This window comes from Bufo bufo, chromosome 3 (genome assembly GCF_905171765.1).
Source record: "Bufo bufo chromosome 3, aBufBuf1.1, whole genome shotgun sequence".
NCBI classification, from domain to species: domain Eukaryota; kingdom Metazoa; phylum Chordata; class Amphibia; order Anura; family Bufonidae; genus Bufo; species Bufo bufo.
Window position 1 is genome coordinate 98,344,267 of NC_053391.1, and position 22,642 is coordinate 98,366,908.

Genomic DNA, 22,642 nt, shown 5'->3' on the forward strand with positions numbered 1-22,642 from the left:
AGACCTATCAGACATGGTGGGCATATTATAGCGATATACCCCCAGTGTTCAAGATGGGACAACCCATTTAAGACTGGGAGCATCAGGTACTTACATAACTGGCCGGCAACCCCAGGTCCCCTCCTAAATTTAATTGTACAACTGAATACCACAGCAGGGCATGGGAGCCCATGGCTCTCTGCTCCACAGTTCTCTCTCATAGGCCACTAGATGAGGCGGTGTACAAATGGCGCAGGGACACAGGAGTCTTAGCCCACACTGGGAGCATACTCCTGGGGCCCCTATAGGGGTCATTACTAGGGGCAGTCCAGACAGAATGCAGACGATAGGGCTGTGGGTTGTTGCCTGCATCTCACCTCCTCAGCTCCAAATCTTAATCAGAGACAACTGGAGTACGACGAGAATGGAAGGTGGTGGCAAATTGCCGTCCCTAATGCACGGAACGGCCTGGCAACGGCGGTATGCATGAGCCCTAAGAATGTGCAGTTTGTGGCAAGTTGTCAGAATGAAATGCAGCGAAAGAATAAGACCAACATGGATTTTTTTGGGTTTCTTCTGAAATTTTTAGTTACATCATTTGCAATAAATAAACATGACTTCTGCAAAGCGGTCACATCAGACGTCTCCGTTATAACTTTGTTTTAAAGGCAGTAAAGTAAATGCAAAAGGTGAATTAGCGGCATGACCCCTGCAGACAAATGTGCATCCTGCATTTATTTCCACAAAAGTATGAAAAGATGGAAAAAAAAGAAAATCAAGTGAACATTTCCAAGAGGCCATTAACAGGCACAAGTGCAATACGTAACGTTATATTGTACAGTATCCTATCTTAATATCCAAGTACAACACGATGGATGGTTCTTAGGCTACTTTCACACTTGCGGCAGAGGATTCCGGCAGGCAGTTCCGTTGCCGCAACTGCCTGCCGGATCCGTCAAAACGCATGCAAACTGATGGCATTTGTCAGACGGATCAGGATAATGATCCATATGACAAATGTATTGAAATGACGGATCCGTCTCTCCGGTGTCATCCGGAAAAATGGATCCGGCATTTACCTTTTTTTCGCATTCTTTGTGGTCTGCGCATGCGCAGACCGCAAGGCCGGATCCGTTTTGCCAGAACACTCGGGCCGGATCCGCATTTCAATGGTAAAAAATGCCAAGTGCTCCGGAATTTTGGACGGAGATAAAACCGCAGCATGCTGCGGTATTATCTCTGTCCTGAAAAGGCAAAAAGACTGAACTGAAGACATCCTGAACGGATTGCTCTCCATTCAGAATGCATTAGGATAAAACTGATCAGTTCTTTTCCGGTATTGAGCCCCTAGGACGGAACTCAATGCCGGAAAAGAATAACGCTAGTGTGAAAGTAACCTTAAAGCAAATGAAAGACTTCCATCAATGACGTCAAGGGAACCCCTTTTCCCATAGTAAAGGGTTGCAGCATTGTCACACACAATACAGTTTTCTTGCAAACGCTGCAGCTGCTGCAACAAGGCACTTCAGGAGTTAATACATATCTAAACGGCATGGGAGGAAATGCAAATAAAATGTCCAGAGTGCCTTATTGAGATGAGCACATAATACTGCAAGGCCTTAGTATGTACTGTTAAAATATGCAAAATGAATGTGGGATGAGCGAGTTTCATATTCATATATTGTGGTATAATCTGAATTGCGTTATGGATTCCTTTACCACGGACCATAATGCTATTCCATGACGGAATGCCTGTAGAGACATTCCGTCATAATAGAAGTCTATGGCCAGCATGACGGATCCGTCTGGTTTTCGTTATGCTGGAGTTCTCTTCCGTCATGGAATAGCATTATAGTCCGTGGTAATGGAATCCATAACGCAATTCAGATTATACCACCACCCGAACTTCAAAAATATGAAATTGGCTCATCCCTAGTGGTGGCTGTGGCATATATTCACCGATCCATGAAACGAAGGGGCAGAAACCCTCACTGGATCTGTGTGCCCTTTTGACTGATCCTCGCAAAGGCAGGGCTGCATAGAGAGTGTATGAGTCCATACAGTGCAATGTTCAAGGCTACGATCACAGCCAAAAGGGCATAGTGTTCAGCAGAGCCCCTTCATTTCAGCAGTCGTAGGGGGTCACACACCGATCAAAACTCCTCACGTCACTATAACATGCCAGAAGTTTTCAGTGACACTGTAACGGTCTGTTCACATGACATTTTTTGGTGTTTGTTTTATACACTTTCTACGTGGAGGAATCTGTGCCAAAAACACCTCTAAAAAGCCTCCCATTCATTTCAACGGGAGGCAGAACTTGCTTTCTTTTTTCCACATTGGAAAAAAAAAACAGCATGGAAAAAAGGAGCAGCATGCTCTATCTTGGAGCGGAATCTGCACGGATTCTCCCATTGAAATGGATGGGAAGCTGAAAAAAATTAATAAAAATCTGCCAAAAACGGCACCAAAACCACAAAGAAAATCAGCGTGTTTTCAAAATCCCTTGTGTGAACAAACTATAAAGCCTAGATTCTCTCATATTCTTATTAAAGGAGAAATACAGTCCATGTTGTAGGTGTGCGAAAAGATCACATTGGTGAAGTCTGACCTCAGACCACTAATAATTTCTAGAATTAAAAAGGGCTTAAACCCAGTTGACAGAGCTCTGAAAACAGTCAAAGATCATCGATGTGCCCTTCCATACCATTCCGCTTGGCTTAAGACATCATGAGATGGCCAGCTTTGAAAAAAGTCAATGATTTCACATTATTCTGTTAGGACTGATTAACAAGAAAGTGCTCGGTCCAGGAAACACGGTCTGTTCCAGACTGACCGCGGCTCCCCTGATCTGTACTCATAGAAATTAATGACACATTCAGTTTCTATCTGATTGTGAGTTTAGTGTGCTGTACTCACATGATGATGATGATGTCGGCATAGTACAATAGCGCCACAATCACTTAGGAACGGACTATCATAAATGAATTAATCATGCAGTAAGTCTCGGAGATGTGGCCGACACACGGACCAGGTTTCCTGGACTACTCATGGTCATGTGAATCAGCCCTAAGGGCTGAAAAATGTGCGGTGCGCTCTCCTTCGCTTTTGGGGGCCCCATTCTGGAGATGTAAGCTGGTCCCAGAGGTGGAACCTGCACCTATCTGACATTGATGGCATATCCTAGTGATAGTCAGGTCCATAAATATTGAGACATCGACACAATTCTAACATTTTTGGCTCCAACACCACCACAATGGATGTGAAATGAAACGAACAAGATGTGCTTTAACTGCAGACTGTCAGCTTTAATTTGAGGGTATTTACATCCAAATCAGGTGAACGGTGCAGGAATTACAACAGTTTGCATATGAGCCTCCCACTTGTTAATGAACCAAAAGTTATAGGACAATTGGCTTCTCAGCTGTTCCATGGCCAGGTGTGTGTTATTCCCTCATTATCCCAATTACAATAAGCAAATAAAAGTGTTCATTTCTAGTGGGCTATTTGCACTTGGAATCTGTTGCTGTCAACTCTCAAGATGAGATCCAAAGAGCTGTCACTATCATTGAAGCAAGCCATCATTAGGCTGAAAAAACAAAACAAACCCATCAGAGAGATAGCAAAAACATTAGGCGTGGCCAAAACAACTGTTTGGAACATTCTTAAAAAGAAGGAATGCACCGGTGAGCTCAGCAACACCAAAAGACCCAGAAGACCATGGAAAACTACTGTGGTGGATGACCGAAGAATTCTTTCCCTGGTGAAGAAAACACCCTTCACAACAGTTGGCCAGATCAAGAACACTCTCCAGGAGGTAGGTATATGTGTGTCAAAGTCAACAATCAAGAGAAGACTTCACCAGAGTGAATACAGAGGGTTCACCACAAGATGTAAACCATTGGTGAGCCTCAAAAACAGGAAGGCCAGATTAGAGTTGGCCAAACGACATCTAAATAAGCCTTCACAGTTCTGGAACAACATCCTATGGACAGATGAGACCAAGATCAACTTGTACCAGAGTGATGGGAAGAGAAGAGTATGGAGAAGGAAAGGAACTGCTCATGATCCTAAGCATACCACCTCATCAGTGAAGCATGGTGGTGGTAGTGCCATGACGTGGGCATGTATGGCTGCCAATGAAGCTGGTTCTCTTGTATCTATTGATGATGTGACTGCTGACAAAAACAACAGGATGAATTCTGAAGTGTTTCGGGCAATATTATCTGCTTATATTCAGCCAAATGCTTCAGAACTCATTGGACGGCACTTCACAGTGCAGATAGACAATGACCCAAAGCATACTGCAAAAGCAACCAGTTTTTTTTAAGGGAAAGAAGTGGAATGTTATGCAATGGCCAATGGCATTTCACTTGCTGAAGACAAAACTGAAGGGAAAATGCCCCAAGAACAAGCAGGAACTGAAGACAGTTGCAGTAGAGGCCTGGCAGAGCATCTCCAGGGATGAAACCCAGCGTCTGGTGATGTCTATGCGTTCCAGACTTCAGGCTGTAAATGACTGCAAAGGATTTGCAACCAAGTATTAAAAAGAGAACGTTTTATTTATGATTATTATTCTGTCCCATTACATTTGATCCCTTAACAAGTGGGAGGCACATATGCAAAATGTTGTAATTCCTACACCGCTCACCTGATTTGGATGTAAAATACCCTCAAATTAAAGCTGACAGTCTGCAGTTAAAGCAAATCTTGTTTGTTTCATTTCAAATCCGTTGTGGTGGTGTTTAGTGCCCAAAATTTTAGAATTGTGTCCATGTCCCAATATTTATGGACCTGACTGTATGTCATCAATGTCCCAGGTGGACACATCTCAGTGACTATTTGCTTAGACTATTGGGTCCAGTAGCAGAAATCTCTTGAGCAGTTTCAAAACGGTTCGTATACTTTAGAGTCCTTTGGTTCTGAAAATCAGTGGTGATCTGAGATCACAAAAACTTCACATAAAAAATGTATTTCAACTGGATTTTCCCTTTAAAGGGGACCTGTCACCTTTTTTGAGGTCTGTTTTAAGTAACTTGTTGCATTCCCTGTGTAAAAATTCAGAAGCATCTATTTTTATGACTTTGTTGTGCCATTCCTCTATTATTCCTACTTGAAATTATGAATGGGCAGCAGTCTGTAACAAAGGTCCAGCTGGGTGTTACCATTTGGGGGCTGCATAGTCCGACACTGCTAGCGCTGATTGGCTAGTGTCAGACTGTGCAGGGACACCCCCCAACTGGGAACACTCTAATGGATCTTTATTGCTGACTGCTGCAAATTCCTTTATAAATTCTAGCAGGAATAACGGAGGAATGGCACATCAAAAGAATAGATGCTCCAGAATGGTTAGAACATGGTGAATGTAAGTAGTTCCTAAAACAGACGTGTCAGGAAAAGTGACAGGTCCTCTTTAAAAGGGTTAGCCCATCTCACAAATTGGTGGCATATTGCTAGAGCACCTAAATCTAAAACAGAACCCCCAAAGTCAAGGAGGGACACTGCTGAAGCACGGCTAACCCTCCATTGGGAGTGGCAAAAATAGCTGAGACGGAACTCCCATAGAGGAGAATTGAAATGTGGCTGCGCTTGCGCAGTGCGCTCTCCATACACTTCTATTTAAGTTCCAGATATAGCAGAGTGCTCTCTCAGCTCTTTTCGGAATCCCGAAGTGAATGAAAAACACGCCATGTATGCATGGTGTGCACTTCTTCCCTTTGGGGCCCTGTTCTAGAGATAGGTCAGGGTCCCAGAAGTGGGACATTGGCTAGCGATATGCCACCAAAGTACTTGAAAGGCCTGCCCCTTTAACTGTAGCAATAAATTCACAAAATCAAATTGATTATGGATAATAATAAATTAATGCCCTAAATGCAAATCCAATGAAAATTTGGAGACAGTACAGAGTAAATTACTGCATGGCTGACAAAACTTCTGTAAGGCTGAATTTAGAATGGTGGAAAAAACATAAGGCAGTGGATTTGGCAGTCACTATATCTGTAAGTGCACAGAATAAGGGCTTGTTCACACAACCGTGGTTTTGTTCGGCATCCGAGCCGCATTTTTTGCTGCTCGGGTGCAAACACATTCGCTTCAATGGGGCCGCAAAAGATGCGGATAGCTTTCTGTGTGCTGTCCGCATCCGTTGCTCCGTTTCGTGGCCCCGCAAAAATTATAAACTCATGGCCAATTCTTGTCTATTTTGTGGACAAGTATAGGCATTTTTATAATGGGCCCCCAATTCCATTCTGCAAATTGCGGAAGGCACACGGGCGGCATGCGTGTTTTGCAGACCCGCAATTTGTGGGCCGCAAAACAGGGCACATTCGTGTGAACAAGCCCTTAAAGTGTAGTCCTGGTCGCTAACACAAGACAAGGAAAGCAGAAAACTGGAACTGACCTAATGCAGGCGACTAGATTGTACAAGAACGGCAAGAATCGTGACTCTCATTCTTAGGGCTCATGCACACGACGTATGTATTTTGCAGTCCGTAAAAAAAAAACGGATGCGCATAAAATACGGACAACGTCTGTGTGTATTCCGTATTTTGCAGAACGGAACAGCTGGCCCCGGATAGAACAGTACTATCCCTGTCCGTAATGCGGACAATAATAGGACATTTTTTGGCGGAACAGAAATACGGACAAACGGAAAAGGAATGCACACAGAGTAACTTCCGTTTTTTTTGGGCGAACCCATTGAAATGAATGGTTCAGTATACTCTCTGCAAAAGAAAAAAAAAAAAAAAACGGAACGGACACAGAAAGAATATACATTCGGGTGCATGAGCCCTTAAAGCAGAAATCAGGTCAAAACGATTATGTATACGAGAAAAATCAATTCGGTGAAGTCTGATCTACAGAGAGCTCAAACCATTTTGGCACCACATAGGATACTGAAATCCTGACAACATTACAAGTTCAGACAGCAGATTTTTCCATTTCAGGCCCTTTGCTTAGAAAGTTGTCAGATTTTCAATAACAAATCTCTGAGCGAGGCCTAGAAAGTTCTAGAGAGCCTTTACCTTCTGAAAATCAGTAGCGGTAATGAATCAGGGGTCAGCAACCTCTGGCTGTTGTGAAACTACCACTCCCAAGCGTGCACATTGGACGTTGTACTTGCCCAATAGCTGAAGTCAGAGGTGGCTGAGCCTTGTATTCAAGGAAAAATCAAAGACTTGTCACCTATGAGAAGATCATTTTGACCAGATTTCTCCTTTCGTCAGACCACACTTTCCTCTTCTACATTAAGAGAAGATTTTCCAATTCCAATAAGAGGAATATTAGTGCATCATGTAGAGTGATTTTTAATTAGAGAATGCAAACGAGAAGGGTTTGCCGAAACGTTACTGCTATGTAGTGCGATGGACTGAAGAGCAAGCATGATCATAGACATTTGGAAAATGTGCTTATTGCCAAGATAGCAGAAATGGCCAAAGATAAGAAAATGAACACTTGCTGACCAGTCAGCAGCTCATTGACAAGAGGGCAGTCCGCTGTACCTGGAACGTCACCTCCATTATTGTAGGGTCTAGAAAAGAATATTAAATTACAAACACTCTTTGTTCCGGAACCCCATTACGAAAAACCTTGAGAACCTAAACCATCTGCGACTAAAATAAAACTAACACATTCATACTTTCCTCAATGGCAGACATAAAATCTGGTCAATACAAAATCCCAATAGCTTACCAAATACGTTCACCCAAAAGTCCCATTGTTCTTGTTCTGACATTATAGAATAGAAAGAAGGACAGAGGCCCAGTGCGGGCACCTCGCCAAGTATTGCAGAAAAATCCTAACCCCCGGTGGTGAGGGCAACTGTGTGATGAGAATGTTCAGCTGGTAAGGCTTTAGAAGCGATCCTTAATTGTTACGTTCTTTTGCTAGCAGACAAATGGGATCCAGACATTCACAAACACAACAATATTGTAAAAATGAAAGAGCACTTAACACAAAAACCAAAAGTAGTTCAAGAAAAAGTCAATGGCAAATGTGCGGTTACAAATTGCAGGACGTTGCTGCAGCCAAACTAGGAACTGTTCCCAAGAGTGGCGAGTATCCTGCTCGGAGCAACTCGTCCAGGCCGGACTGTGTCTTTTTAATGCTTGCTGGTATATAGAGTCTCTTCCTCTGTGTCCGTTTCATCCTGGAATTCATTATTGAGGAGGGATTTCTTTGATCCGGCAGACATCAGGCGGATCTCATCCTCATAGTCATCATTGTTCTGCCTCAACCGGTGGAATCCATCTTTGTGTCTATTGGACTTGATTGAGCACACACACCAGATGATGCAGGCGGTCAACAGCAGAGCCGTCATTGTGGCTCCTGAAAATAAAGCCAGGAGTAGTTAACCACGAAAGTGAAGAATATTGAGCAACAGTTGTAGGATTTGGTGGCGCAAAAGTCGCCCTCTTCTAAAACTCTTTAGAGGGTCACAGAGTTTTTAGATAACTGTTAGGCCTCTCACCCAGTTAAGCCAGTACTCTCTGCTCTGATGAGGGGCAATCACCCCAAAACAGCTGAGGTCTGCAGAGGAGATGCTGGGTTAGTTTATTAGAGTCATATCTCAAGGCCAATTTAAAGGGTCAAACATGGACTTATAGGATAGCTGTCTTACATCTGGTGGCATTAGAGGCAGAGCTCGTTAACAGCTCATTTGCCTCCCTTCCTTACCAGAAATCCAGAGGAGCATGTATGGCCTATAAGTCTCCTCAGACTGATTAAGGTGCTCTCTTCCCAAATAAAGATAACTTGATAACAGGCCGAACTGGATGGACAAATGTCTTTTTTCGGCCTTATGTACTATGTTACTATGTTACACATTAGAGACTTAACAAGTTTTGATCGGTGGAGGTCTGAGTGCTGAGACCTCTACTGACCATTAGAACGACGAGAGAGACGCACTGGCATATTACGCGGTGCTGTCTCTCCTCCCTGCAGGAGACTGAAGCGAGATGAGCCCACTGACTTTCTATGGAGTTTGTCTCTCGTCTTGCTGCAGGATAGGAAGCAAGAGCTCAATATGGGAGCACTTCTCTCTCCTCATTCTAGAGACTCCCACTGATCAATACTGTTGATATGTCTCGGACATTACAAGTTTTATGAAAACTAAGTGACCTTTTAAGAAAGCAGACATTTGTTCTTGGGCCCTTGCAGATCACATCATAAAAATATGTTCTTAAGTAAGGTTCAGTTCATGGAACAAGGAAGTAAGGAAAACATTAAATATTTCCTCCTCCCTACACACTAGATGATCAGTTGGTCCTGCTGAAATTGGCTGGTTCCACTGACATTAAAGAAGTACAGGATCGTCATCTTTTGCCAAACTATAAACAAAAATGAGATGGCCGCACATCCACGTGCTATGCACTGATTGACGGCTGCCAAAACCATTTATAAATATTAACATGAAGCTCTGTGCATACGCAGAGATCAAAATACACCGGCCCACCACCATGTCATTGCTTTTGAGTCGGCCATTACAGTAATTTGGTGTGGAACCACATGGTGACCGCTGTAACATAGCAGCTGCAGGCGGCAAGACTCAGCAGGTCTCATGCTGTCAGGCCAAGTCCCCATGGCACTGTGCCACACGAAACCACTGGCACAGCACTAGGGCAGCAAAAGCTGCCATGCAGTTTTCTAAGGCAGTTTTCACACGGTCAGTGTTTGATCCGTGATTTCCATCAGTCATTGTGAGCCAAAACCAGAGGCGGAGAACACACAGATAAAAAGGTATAATGGAACAATTTGTACCTGTTCTGTGTTTCTGACCCACACCTTGCTTTGGCTCACAATAACTGATTCAAAACCACTGACCAAACACTGACTGTGTAAAAAGGGGCCTTAGGGCTTATGCACATGACCACATTTTGCATTCGTGTCCGATCCACATTTTTTTGGGGGGATAGCACATGGACCCATTTATTTCTATGGGTTTGCAAAAACAACGGACAGCACACAGATGTCATCCATGTGCTGGCCGCATCGTAAAGTTTTGTGTATTCTCATCTTAGACATTAATGACGTACAGTATCCTCCTCTGGGACCAACAGCTACCTCCAGAACGAGGTCCCAACTCTCGTTCCACCTGGTGAGGCAGCTGCTGCATCCAAGTGGGGAATTAATTAATATTAAGGGATGTGAGAGGGGCTTAGCGGGGTTGTGCAGGCCATGCATATTGATGACCTATACTCAGGATAGGTCATCAATATCTGATCGACGCGGCACATCCGCCGATCAGCTGTTGGAAGAAGAGGCGGTGCTCCATGCGAGCTCTGCTTCCTCTTTATTACACTATGCGTCGTCTCCCTTGCAGCGTGTACTTGTCATTAAACTGCACTGCCGAGACTTTCAAGAAAACGGGCAGTGTAAAGAATAGGAAGTAGCTCTCACATGGAGTACCGCCTGCCCTTCAAACAGCTGATCGGCAGGTGTGCCGGGTGTCGGACCTCTGCAGATCAGATATTGATGAGCTATCCTGAGGATATATACTGCCTGCACAACCCCTTTGACATGCAAGCACAATAATCAGGATGATGTCAATTTAATTCAAAAAAACAGTAATGCCATACCTGCAATGGTTACAACCAACTCTCTGGGCAGTCCAAATATACGATTATCCATGACAAAGATTATTTCTACAAGGCTGGCTGCATCGTGCCGAACATGAACCTAAAAGTGAGAACACAGAAAGTCATGAAAACAAACTACACCGTGCGACTAAGGTCTGTGTAGGTCGGAAATAAAGACCATTAAATACAAATAATTAAAGAAAATAAAATTCACTTAAACAAATCTAGTGTGGCCAAAGCCACTCACTGCAGAACAGTATAAGCTGGAATTGTCAGTGCTGGACAATCCAACTACTAGGGTAAACTTGCATATCTGAACGCGTTGTGGATTACACTTGTTTTTTTCCTTGTGGATTCTCGTGCACGAAACCCCCATGTAGCACAGTCCCAGCAAAGAGAAGGAGATTAGACAAATCTCATGTAGACTGACATGTCAACCGTTTGCGCAGTTTTCACCCTTTTCAACTTTAGGGTGAGATCTGCGGAAAATCCACATAAAATGCACACCAAAACCCGCAAAGTCATACACACTCCAAAATGGTACCAATAAAACAAAACTACATATCGTCCCACAAAAAATTAGCCCGCACACACTTCTGTAGATATAACTTAAAAAAAAAAAAAATAAAGTTATGGGGGTCAGAATATGGCAATGAAAAAAAAAAAATTTTGTACGTTTTTTTTTTCCCATTATTAAAACACAAGAAAAAGTATATAAATGTGGTATCGCTGAAATCATCCTGACCCAGGGAATGAAGGGAACAGATCGATTTTACTGCATGGGCCCACAAAAGCAAAACTCATAAAACTGTGGTGGAGTTGCATATATATTTTTTCAATTCCACCCCATTTGTAATTTTTTTTTTCTCAAGCTTTCCACTGCATCATATGCAATATTAATTGGTGCCATTAGAAAGCACAGCCTGCAATAAACAACTTGGCTCTACGCGGCTATCACCGAAACGCTTATAGAAATGGATTGAGCGGCCGCACGTATGTGCGACCGGTCATTTCAGGGGAGCAGAAGAGGTCCTGCAGGGGGGTAAGGGATCACTGGGGGTCGGAGCGGTAGGACCCCCACCCATCTGATCGTTTTCCCCTATTCTGTGGATAGGGGATAACTTACCTACCGGAATACCCCTTTAAGCCCATGGATTGAGCATTGAATACCATTAGAGAAAGCAATACCTGTGTGTGCTGCTGCTGGAAGCCGTCGGCAATGGCGTTAATGTTATGGAAACCTGGTGCAAGCAGGACATGGAAGTATCCTCCCTCCTTAGTGTACACCTTCACGCCTTCATTGAAAATAATTGTTGCTTTAGGCACAGGTTTTCCTTTCTCATCCTTTACAATGCCATGTACGCCTTTATGTACCTGGGAGGACAAAATCCATCATGAATAAGTTCACCTGATTATCAGTATGCAGTCACGGCCGGTGCATTGTAAATGGCAGCAGGGTACTACACCCTGGAAGACGTTGATAGCCAAGAAGACAAAATTATTGCTATGTTAAATGCTCCAGAAATCAGAAAGTTACACAAAGCTCAGCACAGAGAAGAGGAGAACTGGTGGTATACAACACTTGCCATGGTCTCTAGTGTCAGAGAGAAGGTGAGCAGACCGAGCAGTATTCAGTTCCTATCACTTATTGATGGAAAGCTTTAAATTCGCCTACTATTACACGTTCAATTTCCATTTACGTTACTGCTGGATCTCGTTACATTTCTTTAACCCTTAGATGTACAAAGTTTTGTTTGCATACTACATGCTGCTTTTTCTGAACTACCAAAAAGTCAAATGTATTTCTATTTTTTGCACTTTAGACTACCATTCTTGAGCATGGAACCAGCTCCCAGATACCATTTGAGACAATAATCACCTAACTCGTCAAATAGAAAAGAGAAAAAAGCCCTACAAACCAACAGAAAACCATATAAATGCTCTGTCTGATAAAGGTAGGGTTAAATATCTGGACATGACTGAGGAGTTACCTGATACAGGGGTAGACCTAACCTTGACATTTATGGCTTGTCCACTCAACATGCCATAAATATCTGATAAATGTGGGCCCCACATCTAGAGAATGGAGGTCCCTTGACCTTGTTCCGCCTGGTAAGGAATACAGAAACATTGCAGCGCGGCATGCCAGATTGTCTCCATGCCACCTCTGCATTCAGAAGCCAGTGGATATCTCACCAGGCAAAATGTGCGGGGACACCTCGGCTGTCAAAACTGTGCTAGTCCTAAGGTGGGAGGTCCCATAAACGTCTAAGATGGGAGTAACTCTTTAAGATATTACAATTTTGCTTTGGGGTTATAATACATCTATTCCATGTAGTCTAAAATCAAACAAGTCTTTAAAGGGTTTGCATTAAGTTTCAAATGTATCCCCTACGCACAGACTATGGAATAATTGTCTGAACTGTGGGGAGGGGGTCCAACAATGGAGACCCCCAGAATCACAAGAGTTCTGTGTCTGCCTCCATATCCCTTATGAATGCAGCAGTGGTTGAGCATTAACGCTGCTGCTCCATTCATCTCTATGGAAATGCTGAAGAGTAGCTTCGTACAGCACGCTGCAATCTCTGGCAGTCAAATTAGGATGAATGGCGTGTGCATGTGTCACGGGTTAAGGGGAAGGGAAAACACCAAATACACACCACAACGAATAGACAACAATCTAGGCCTCAAAAGCTAAGGAAGAGGGATGGTGACCTCCTAGTAATCCCTAGGCCTTTCCCTAACGCCTGCCAGTATGAGCAGATCCTGATGGTGGAAATACTCATACATTGGGTACCTAAAGCCCTGCTAAAACTGACGAGCCCCAGGACAGGTAGCAGGGGATGAAGACAGCTGGTTCCTTCCAGAATGAAGGAACCTGCGTCTCCCTGAGGCCTAGAAACGACACACTTCAGATAATAGGAAACAGCGAAGGCAAGAAGTACTTGGCTTAGAGATGTATGGAGAAGCAGGAGATCCAAGACAAACCAGCACTAGCAACTCCAAGCAGAAACTATCAAACGCATGGTCAGCAGTGTGAGGCGGATCTAAATAGAACCTCATCACTGATAACGAGCGGCGCCTCAGAAGAGGTGAGATCCTGCTAAACAACAACATATATAGAGGAAAACAGAGAGACCTTTCAGATAGCCTCACGTGCAGCAAGTCTATCCGATCTTCTCACCTCTCTCACAGGAGGGACCGTGACAGCATGTTTGATCACTGCTCTATTCATATGGGGAGACACAGGACCCCCTTTTCTTGTGATCAGTGCGGTCCCAGTGGTTGGAAACCACTATCTTGTAGGCAGGGGATATGTTTAAAATGTGGCACAATCGCTTTAATGCTACCTGAATTCCTAAATATGAGCAAAATATTTATCCCCCTTCCAATATAAAAATAAAGCCATGTAACCAAGTCCAAAATACTAACATGCAAGGATGACATGTATTATTAACGGTCATCAGGTAACCATTATGATGCATACAATTTTCAGGGAGGGGGAAAAAAACTGAAAATAAAATCAATTCAACAATAAATCGCTCTCCACTCATACCTCTACCAGCATGGCAAGAAGTGCTTTTTTGTTGTCGGTCCACAGGGACTTCAGCTGCCCAGAACTAGGAAATAGACAGCAACTTGTGTAGACTGTGATCTCTGGGCAATGACCATGAGTTACGCTGAAATCCTGCAACCAAACACAAGTGTAACAGTTAATAAAAAAATCTAAAGGGAGAGACAAATGCAGTGGTCCTACTCATATCTCATCTCGCAATGGTGAGAAAAAATATATGCAAATTAGCTTCTAGGGGCAAGGCAAAGCATCATCACACCTGGACCTGTCAATCAAAGTGAAAAGGGCACAGCAGTTGCAGAGAGAGCAGAGCCTTAAGTTGTAACCACAACGCCCCCGTTGCTCCTAAAGGCTCATTTTTCTCAGCAATGCAGACACATATGAACATGTGACCAACACAGATGTCTTCAGCTGCCAAGTGCACATGTAACAGGTCAGCCAGTGTCATAGGGACAAATCTGCTGACAGATGCCATTTAAAAGGGGCTGTGCAGTGTCATCAATATCAGATTGCCGGGGGTAAGACACCAAGCACACCAATCAGCTGTATGAAGAAGCCATGGCACCTGTGTAAGTGCTGCATCCTCTTCAAACAAGTGAACGGTGAGGGGGCTGGGTGTTGGACCCCCACCAATGTGATATTGATGAGATGTCCCGAGACTGCACAACCCCTTTAATATTAGACTGAAGTCATTATGACCATCATTACTAGACCAGACAGGTGCCAGTAGTGTCCTGACCGCATCCTTAGTACAGAAGGTACTCCTCCTACCATGACCTTACTGCTTACATGCTTTCTAGATCAATGAATTATCTGCTCCTTAGCAAATACTGTAGATGCACCTCAGCAGCTTTCCCTATTCACCCTTAAATTAGAGGAACTGTGAAAGCAGGGACATCTGGAGGAAGCTATGGCCTCTATGTGTGTGGGATTGCTGCTGCGGACCCTTAATTCTCTGGATCAGTGAGGTTTCCCAGAGACAAGAACCCTGCTGATCATAAAGTGATGGCATATCCTAGCAATATGCCATTCATTTACGAGCTGGAAATTACTCTTTAAATTCAGGTACATCCAAACTAAGCAGTTGAGAATTACCTTCATGCTGCCTTGATGTCCTCTCCATTCAGCACCACTGATCACTCCTCCGGGAATGTTCTCATCTAAAGAGAAATACATAGTACAAAAATGTAAATGTCCCAAATCTGGTAGCACAAGTGAGGCACGAGTAACTTGCACTATGTATACTAACCAGACTTGTTTGGGCATCCTGGGTGTCCCAGATGAATTGTGGGATGGTTATTTGCATAGACAGAAGCTAGATGTTTCAGGGTGTCTTTATTCTCCACTGTTGAAAAATAAGATTAAAATATACGAAATTTCAGCAAAACGTAATAAAATACAATTTTCCAGTTTATTTTCTCTCTGAATGCCCCACAGATTTTTAAGATCTCTGCTTGCTGTCATTCAGTGACTAAGACAGTTTATTATCTACTGTAATAAAAACAACGAGGGCTCCTAGCAAAGACTGAAAACTAAGGAGTTGGTACAGAAAGTATAACAATTGTTTAAAGAGGACCTGTCACCATTCCTGATGCCTGTTTTAATAGCTTCATGCATTCCCCATGTAATAATTCTGGAACATCTATTCTTATGTCTGTATGTTGTGCCATTCCTTTATTATTCCTACTAGAAGTTATGAATGAATTGCTAGCAGTCTGCAGTAAGGGTACAGAGGGGAGGTAACAAGTTGGGGGTGCGTACCTGCACAGTCTGAAAATGTCAGCACTGATTGGATAGAGCAAGTCTGTGCAGGTACACACCCCCAACTTGTTACCACCCCTCTGTACCCTTACTGCAGACTGCTAGAAATTCATTCATAACTTCTAGTAAAAATAATAAAGGAATGGCACAACATACAGACATAATAATAGATGTCCCAGAATTGTTATTACAGGAGGAATGCATGAAGCTATGAAATCAGAAGCATCAGGAGTGGTGAGAGGTCCTCTATAATGGAAAATTCTTAAATTCTGAACGCTGAATATTCAAGACACCATTAAAGTAATAAAAGTAAACCATTAAATAAATCACAAAATTCAGCATAAGGGCTCATGCACACGACCGAGATTGGCCCTGGAAACACACTCTGTATTTCTGCTGGATCTTTGCAAGTTCAGAACAAGAGATCCACGATCAGATATGAACAAACCGTCTCATAAAACACAAATATACAGTCAGTTCAGTGGAGCCACGGTCGGCCTAGGAGATTTGGCAGAAACACAGACAGTGCTTCCCGGGCCGAACATGGTCGTGTGCATGAGCCCTAAATAAAAAGATCAAGGAGACGGTGCATTTAAGAGACATTCCACAAGATGGCGACACACTCCCCACCTTACCTGTGTGTACTGGGTTATCATACGGGTATGTAACCAGCAGGGAGCCACCATCTAAAACCACAGAAAGCGTGAAATCTTGCTTCAAGATTAAACTGTCAATTAAGACATTAGTCTCCTTCTCCCTCTCTTCAACAGGTCCAGAAGAGTTACCTACAAAAAGAGAAGAAAGACTGAAATACACACAGTGCTGATGGGATTGTGTCTATACTGATGTTCAAACTCTATATTGTGTGTTTATACCTGGATATTTTATATTACAGATACATATGGATCAGATACTGTATATGCTCTGGTCTTCTGGATATTTTATATTACAGATACATATGGATCAGATACTGTATATGCTCTGGCCTTCTGTAAGTGCTGTGAACGTGCACTAAATTGTGGTGGAGAACGCACTAGTCCTACTGACCTTGTCACGCCTTTCACTGCTTATATTTAGGAATACTGGGAATTTTACACAAGTCAGCAATCAAGCCGCTTTATTCAAAATAAATACCTGACTAAAAATAACAGCGACGCATGAAAATGCATCGTCAGGAGGAATGGAGAACTCCTTACTGATAAAGTCTGTGTCCAGATCCTTGCCATTGGCATTGTTCTGACCAATCTTTGAGGTGCAATCCTTCTCTGTTGCTTTTTCTCGTCCGTCGGGGTTAACCAGAGGCACAATTACAATTCTTGTTCGGTCAATAAGCTAAAAATATAAGACAAAATAGTGAAAAAATATATAGTGTGCCAGAGATGCAGTGCTAGCTCTGACAGTGCTATAGAGTGGTAGAAGGCATGCTCAATAACCATTCTGTTCATTTGTGGAACTCAGGATCTCCATTACAATGATTGATGTGGGCCCCGGCGGTCAGACCGACACCAATTAGATACTTAACCTTATCCCCTATGCACAGGAGAGGGGTTAACAAGTCATATTTTAATTACAAAAATATAATTTTTTAGCATTTTTATATGAATATTTGGAGCAAATACATTAGACTGACATTTCCAATTCTCACTTTGTCAGCTTAACCATTTAGATTTAGACAGGGTCAACAGAGTTCTCTCATCATTAGAGGGGAAAGTGGGTGAATAACAGATGACAGCTTTATTGCTGCTGGGGGCTTGGATAAGGCACAATAATAAGACTAAACACACAGATAATGCTCTGTATGCAGCTCCCCTGTCATGGCCTAGTCTCTAGAGGAGAAGCCACTGTATGCCACCATTTCTTAGAGACTGTATTAGTCTATGATGGCCATTAAGTCCCATTCATTGTGGCTGCCATAAAGCGCACAACCTACTTTCTATGCTCCTATATAGGAGTCCTTTGTGAAGCTTTAAAAAAAAATATTTTTTTAAATAAAATACAGCAAAGAACAATGAAACTAAAATTAAAGGGCATGTTCACATCTTCATTTGAGGCTTAGTTCGGGACCTCCACAGATTCTTAAAAAAAAAAAAAAAAAAGAGCGGACAAAAAAAAAAACAAACTCCTGCATGCAGAACTTTTTTTCCCCCTAAAAATCAAACACCTTAACAGACCCCATTGTAGTCTGTTCAGCTCTGTTGGTTTCAGTTATGCGCTTCATTATTTTTGCTGTTCTGCTTCTCTAGCTAATAACTAGCAGTGATGTGGCCGAGGCCTGACATAAGCAGCTCCTTATGTTCTTAAAAGAGTCTTAAGTCACTGGAAACATTCAATATTGTATAATTATGTAGACATCTCAAACTTATCTCTGAGGAAAGTCAGGTCATGGCAAACATGTATGACTTCAGTGTGTTATCTAATACTATTATACACTTACTATATACACCATTGGTTCTTGTTGCCTTTCTATATACAGTGTGAGAAAGGTCTGCAAGCAATAACGCAGTTTATACTTTGGACTGATTATATAAATATATAAAGCGGCTCACCCTCTGTTTTCGCTGAAATAGGTGCTCTTGTCAATTTGACTCACCCAGTCAAGGAAATGAACTTTATATTTATAATAATGACAGGCACTTAAGCATAAGGGACCACCCGGAGATCTATCACTTTAAATAGGTGCTTATTTAATAATAGTTAATACCACACTGTTAAATCATAATAAAAACATATCAAAACCTTGTATTTAAAATTTCTGCAGATAAAAATAAGTGTTGGAATACAGTTAATCTTGAATAATGGAAATAGCAATATTAATTTTATCTATAATGTGTATGGTTCAGTAATATTGTAATTGCTATATCAGTGATATTGACTGTATTTGCCTGTATAGCAAATAATTCCCAAACACATGGATGCAAGATACAGATTAAACGGTATTCCACCATATAGTGGTGGAATATATGGTGGAATACCGTTTAATCTGTATCTTGCATCCATGTGTTTGGGAATTATTTGCTATACAGGCAAATACAGTCAATATCACTGATATAGCAATTACAATATTACTGAACCATACACATTATAGATAAAATTAATATTGCTATTTCCATTATTCAAGATTAACTGTATTCCAACACTCCATATTTTTTATTTGAATTTTTTTATTCTTATCTGCAGTTTATACTTTATTTGGTTCCTGCTCCTTGCCATACCCATATCACAGCAATACAATAGAGCAGTATCTCCCCAACCACATGCTGCGATGTCACAATGGGCTCTCAGCATCTCCCACCTGCTATTGGCAACTGCAGATATTATTGTTCCCTACTGGCACCAGTGGTATCATAGCATTTCTAGAACTGGGTACTAGTGTTCAAACTATAAACTTGGCGGTTAAAGGGGTATTCCACATCTGGGAGGTTTAAAGAGTATTGCATAGTGTAGGTCATAAATGTCTGACAGGTGTGGGCCCAGAAGTGAAGAGAGAACAAGGTGCATATATGCAATTGCCATCCATTCACCGCTATAGGACTACAATGGTGGGACCCGCACCTATATGCCATAAATGTCCCAGATGGGCCAACATTGGGATAAGAAGCAAATAACTTTTTCAGATCAACAAAAACAAAACAAAACCTGGAGAAAATAACGCAGCATGTGCTACATCATAGCTGAAGCATTAGAGTATCATTGGTATTTTAGAGGCCCAGTTAAAGTGTAACTGTTTTTTTTTGTAATGTATAGGGGCAGTGATACTGATTATTTTTGTAATTTAATTACTGAAATTAATAATTTCTATTAGAAAAATAGCCCTAAAGTGGCCCATTTTGAGCCTTAGCAACGCTCCTTTGTCTTTTGTTTACATAACACAGTCAGTGTGGAGCGCGTCTCCACAGTTATGTAAACAGAAGACAGAGGAGCGTTGCCAAGGCTCACAATGGGACACCTTACACCTATTTTTCTAACAGAAATGTACAATTTCAGTAATTAAAGTATATTACAAAAATGGTCAGTATCACTGCCCCTATACATTACAAAAATAAAAAAAGAATGACAGTTCTACTTTAATAAGCGTATAATGGCAGCAGAGGAGACAAATAACTTTCCAGATTACTTCTTATAAGCCCAAAGCCCATAGACTAAGGACACTTGCCCCACCTTTGTAATTGCGCTGTTCTTTTTATAATTCAAGCAGAGAAATTCAGCGAAAGTCAAGAGCAGCTCTGTGCCGACTGGTGCATTTCCATGGACTCCGGCAACAAATCTGATTTTTGGCTCCTCTGGTTCAGAAATGTTTGGTTTATTTGAGATTTCCAAAGACCATATGTAGCGATATTCAACGCTCTGCCCCAACCTAAGGTGAATAAGCACAGGAAGAACTGTAATAATCTGCTGGGATTAGGCAAGGAGAGTATATACCACTAAGGTTAATGCAATATTAATTTATTGGACAGATCAATCCAGCCTTTATACTACTATTGGATAAAATGATAACCCAGATACCCGGAACTGCAGCTATATCTTTCCATCATGCATCTTTGAAAAAAAAAAAAAAAATTTAAAATACTATTTTATAGTAAATTCAATCTGAGTATCAGGACTATGATTGTTTTACCGCAGACATTTTATCCCCAAGTGTAACACTGTAGAGCAAATCCTCCTCCACTGCTCTGTCTGCAGAGGACGCCCAGCCCCTTTAGTTATCTACCAAATTAAAGGGGTTGTCTGGTTTTCCCATACCCTCAGCATAGGTAATCAATACCAGATTGGTGGGGGTTCAACTCCCGGCACCCCCACCGATCAGCTGTTTGAAGAGATCATAGCGCTTTCATATTTTTTTTCCCCTGGAACATCACCACTCATCTTTACCATGAGCTGTGCTTTGCAGTTCAATACCATTCACTTACATTAAAAGACCATACTGTTTTGACCGTTCAATAAGAAACTTTGCAATATATCTTATCAGAGAAAAATGGCAATCTCTCCCTCTAGCATCTCATTCCATCTCTCCCTCCACCTTCCCAGAGTCTTCCATAGGTGGCTGTAATCGGATCCTTCAGTTAGCTCAAAGTCTGTCCCCTCTCTCAATACGGACGTGGCTGACAGTGTTTGTTTAGGAGTGGAGGGGCAAAGCATTTTTCTCTGATAAGATAAACTACAAACTTTCTTATACTCGCCTGTACTACTGACTTATGCAAAGTTTGATGAAAATACAGTGACCATTTAAGTTCTAGACTTTCAATCAGGTTTAGTGTCCAGATACTTCGGTACATGAAAACAGAAACATGAATAATACCTAGTCAGTCTAGTAATTTTTGGGTAGTTGAGATTCAGTCCACGCAGTGATTCAGAGAGGTCGTGATAAGACTTATAGCGGTACAGATCTATATCACCGGAGGTGGACAGCAGCAGGTGCTCAAGACCATTTTCAGCTGAAAGATCCTTAATTAGGGTCTCAAATTCCTGTGTGTTGGGGTCGGGTTTTTCTGGTTCTACCACCGATACTTTGTTTTTATCTTCTTTGTGTAAATCTACACCAGAGCGATCCAGTGTAAAATTTGTCACCACCGCGTCTCCCTCTGTCACATTCACCACTTTTGTAACAGGAACATATCTAGAAAAATAAGTAAAAATAAATAAAACTGCAAAATGACATAACATTCAGACAAGCACTACTTTCTTACACCTTGATGAATCCATGGTATACATGGATCAAGAATAGGCAATCACGGACAAGAATAGGCATTTTCTATTATGGTTGCGGCCATGTGCGGTCCGCAAATTGCGAAACGCACATGGCTGGTGTCTGTGTTTTGCGGATCTGACTACGGTTGTCTGAATGCGCCCCTTACTTTGACATCTGCTTTTTCAATTCTGGTTTTGAGATCTGGAAAAGGATCTCAAAACTGGAACTAAACGGTTCAGTTTTCTTGCCATTCATTGCCGGACACAAAACCGCTGCGGGAAGTAAGGCTGGAAGCTCTGAGGCCACCGGATATTTCACACATCCTAAAGCAGTTGGTATTTAGATAGTTCCTCCTCTCAAATACAGCTTGGAGCAGTTTTGTGTCCGGTTTGAGAAAGGTACAAACCAGATCAAGCCTGAAAATCAATGCAAGTCAATGCTGCTGAACCGGGCCCCAAATGATTTACATTGATTTTCATACCGGACCTGGCCAAAATGGACATATCCGGATGAACTAAATGGCACGGATCAGTTTAACGATGCAAATGTGTAGGTAGCCATACCTATGAGCCTATGGGCTACAGAAGGTGTCACAGGCAGGGAGGCACATATCTGTGTGTGAATAGATATCTTATTATTTAACATACTCAAAGTCCCAAAGATGCCAGGTTATCTGAATGTTGCTGATGCACTAACATAGCGTAAGGGATTAGCCCAATCCAAACCTACAGAAATCGCCACATGTATAATCAGCCTTGAAAAACAGAACGTTGATGTGCTTTTACATGGATGGCAAAAACAGCCACATACTATCTATTTTTCCTACTTTATAGATTGCCAGACCATGAAGTAAGTGAAAGTAATACAGATAAGTGGAGAGATAAGTACCCTCTTGCAGAGGCCGTGACTTTATACGTTCCTGGGACCAGCAATCTCCAGTAATCCCCAGCCTTGTCAGAGGTCACCGGATGATTAATATCTGCTATGCTGACGGTTGCATTGAAAATGCCTCTTCTATCCGTGGCATCGAGCACAAATCCTTTGATTCCCTTGTGTACCTAAACA

The 22,642-nt window shown here is 42.2% G+C and overlaps 1 protein-coding gene across 1 annotated transcript in view; it reads right to left on the bottom strand.

Annotated features, from left to right (window-relative positions):
* Positions 1–6,653: 6,653 nt before the first annotated feature.
* The window catches only part of CPD (carboxypeptidase D), a 99,140-nt gene continuing 83,151 nt past the window's right edge, over positions 6,654–22,642 (bottom strand). The window contains exons 11-21 of the mRNA XM_040423389.1: positions 22,466–22,635; positions 21,188–21,505; positions 20,050–20,245; positions 17,088–17,223; positions 16,527–16,676; positions 15,380–15,475; positions 15,226–15,290; positions 14,113–14,244; positions 11,745–11,930; positions 10,557–10,656; positions 6,654–8,307 (exon numbers count right to left, since the gene is read on the bottom strand). Of these exons, the coding sequence (XP_040279323.1) occupies positions 8,081–8,307; positions 10,557–10,656; positions 11,745–11,930; positions 14,113–14,244; positions 15,226–15,290; positions 15,380–15,475; positions 16,527–16,676; positions 17,088–17,223; positions 20,050–20,245; positions 21,188–21,505; positions 22,466–22,635 (1,776 nt within the window). The 3' untranslated portion in view covers positions 6,654–8,080. The remainder of the gene's footprint in view (positions 8,308–10,556; positions 10,657–11,744; positions 11,931–14,112; positions 14,245–15,225; positions 15,291–15,379; positions 15,476–16,526; positions 16,677–17,087; positions 17,224–20,049; positions 20,246–21,187; positions 21,506–22,465; positions 22,636–22,642) is intronic.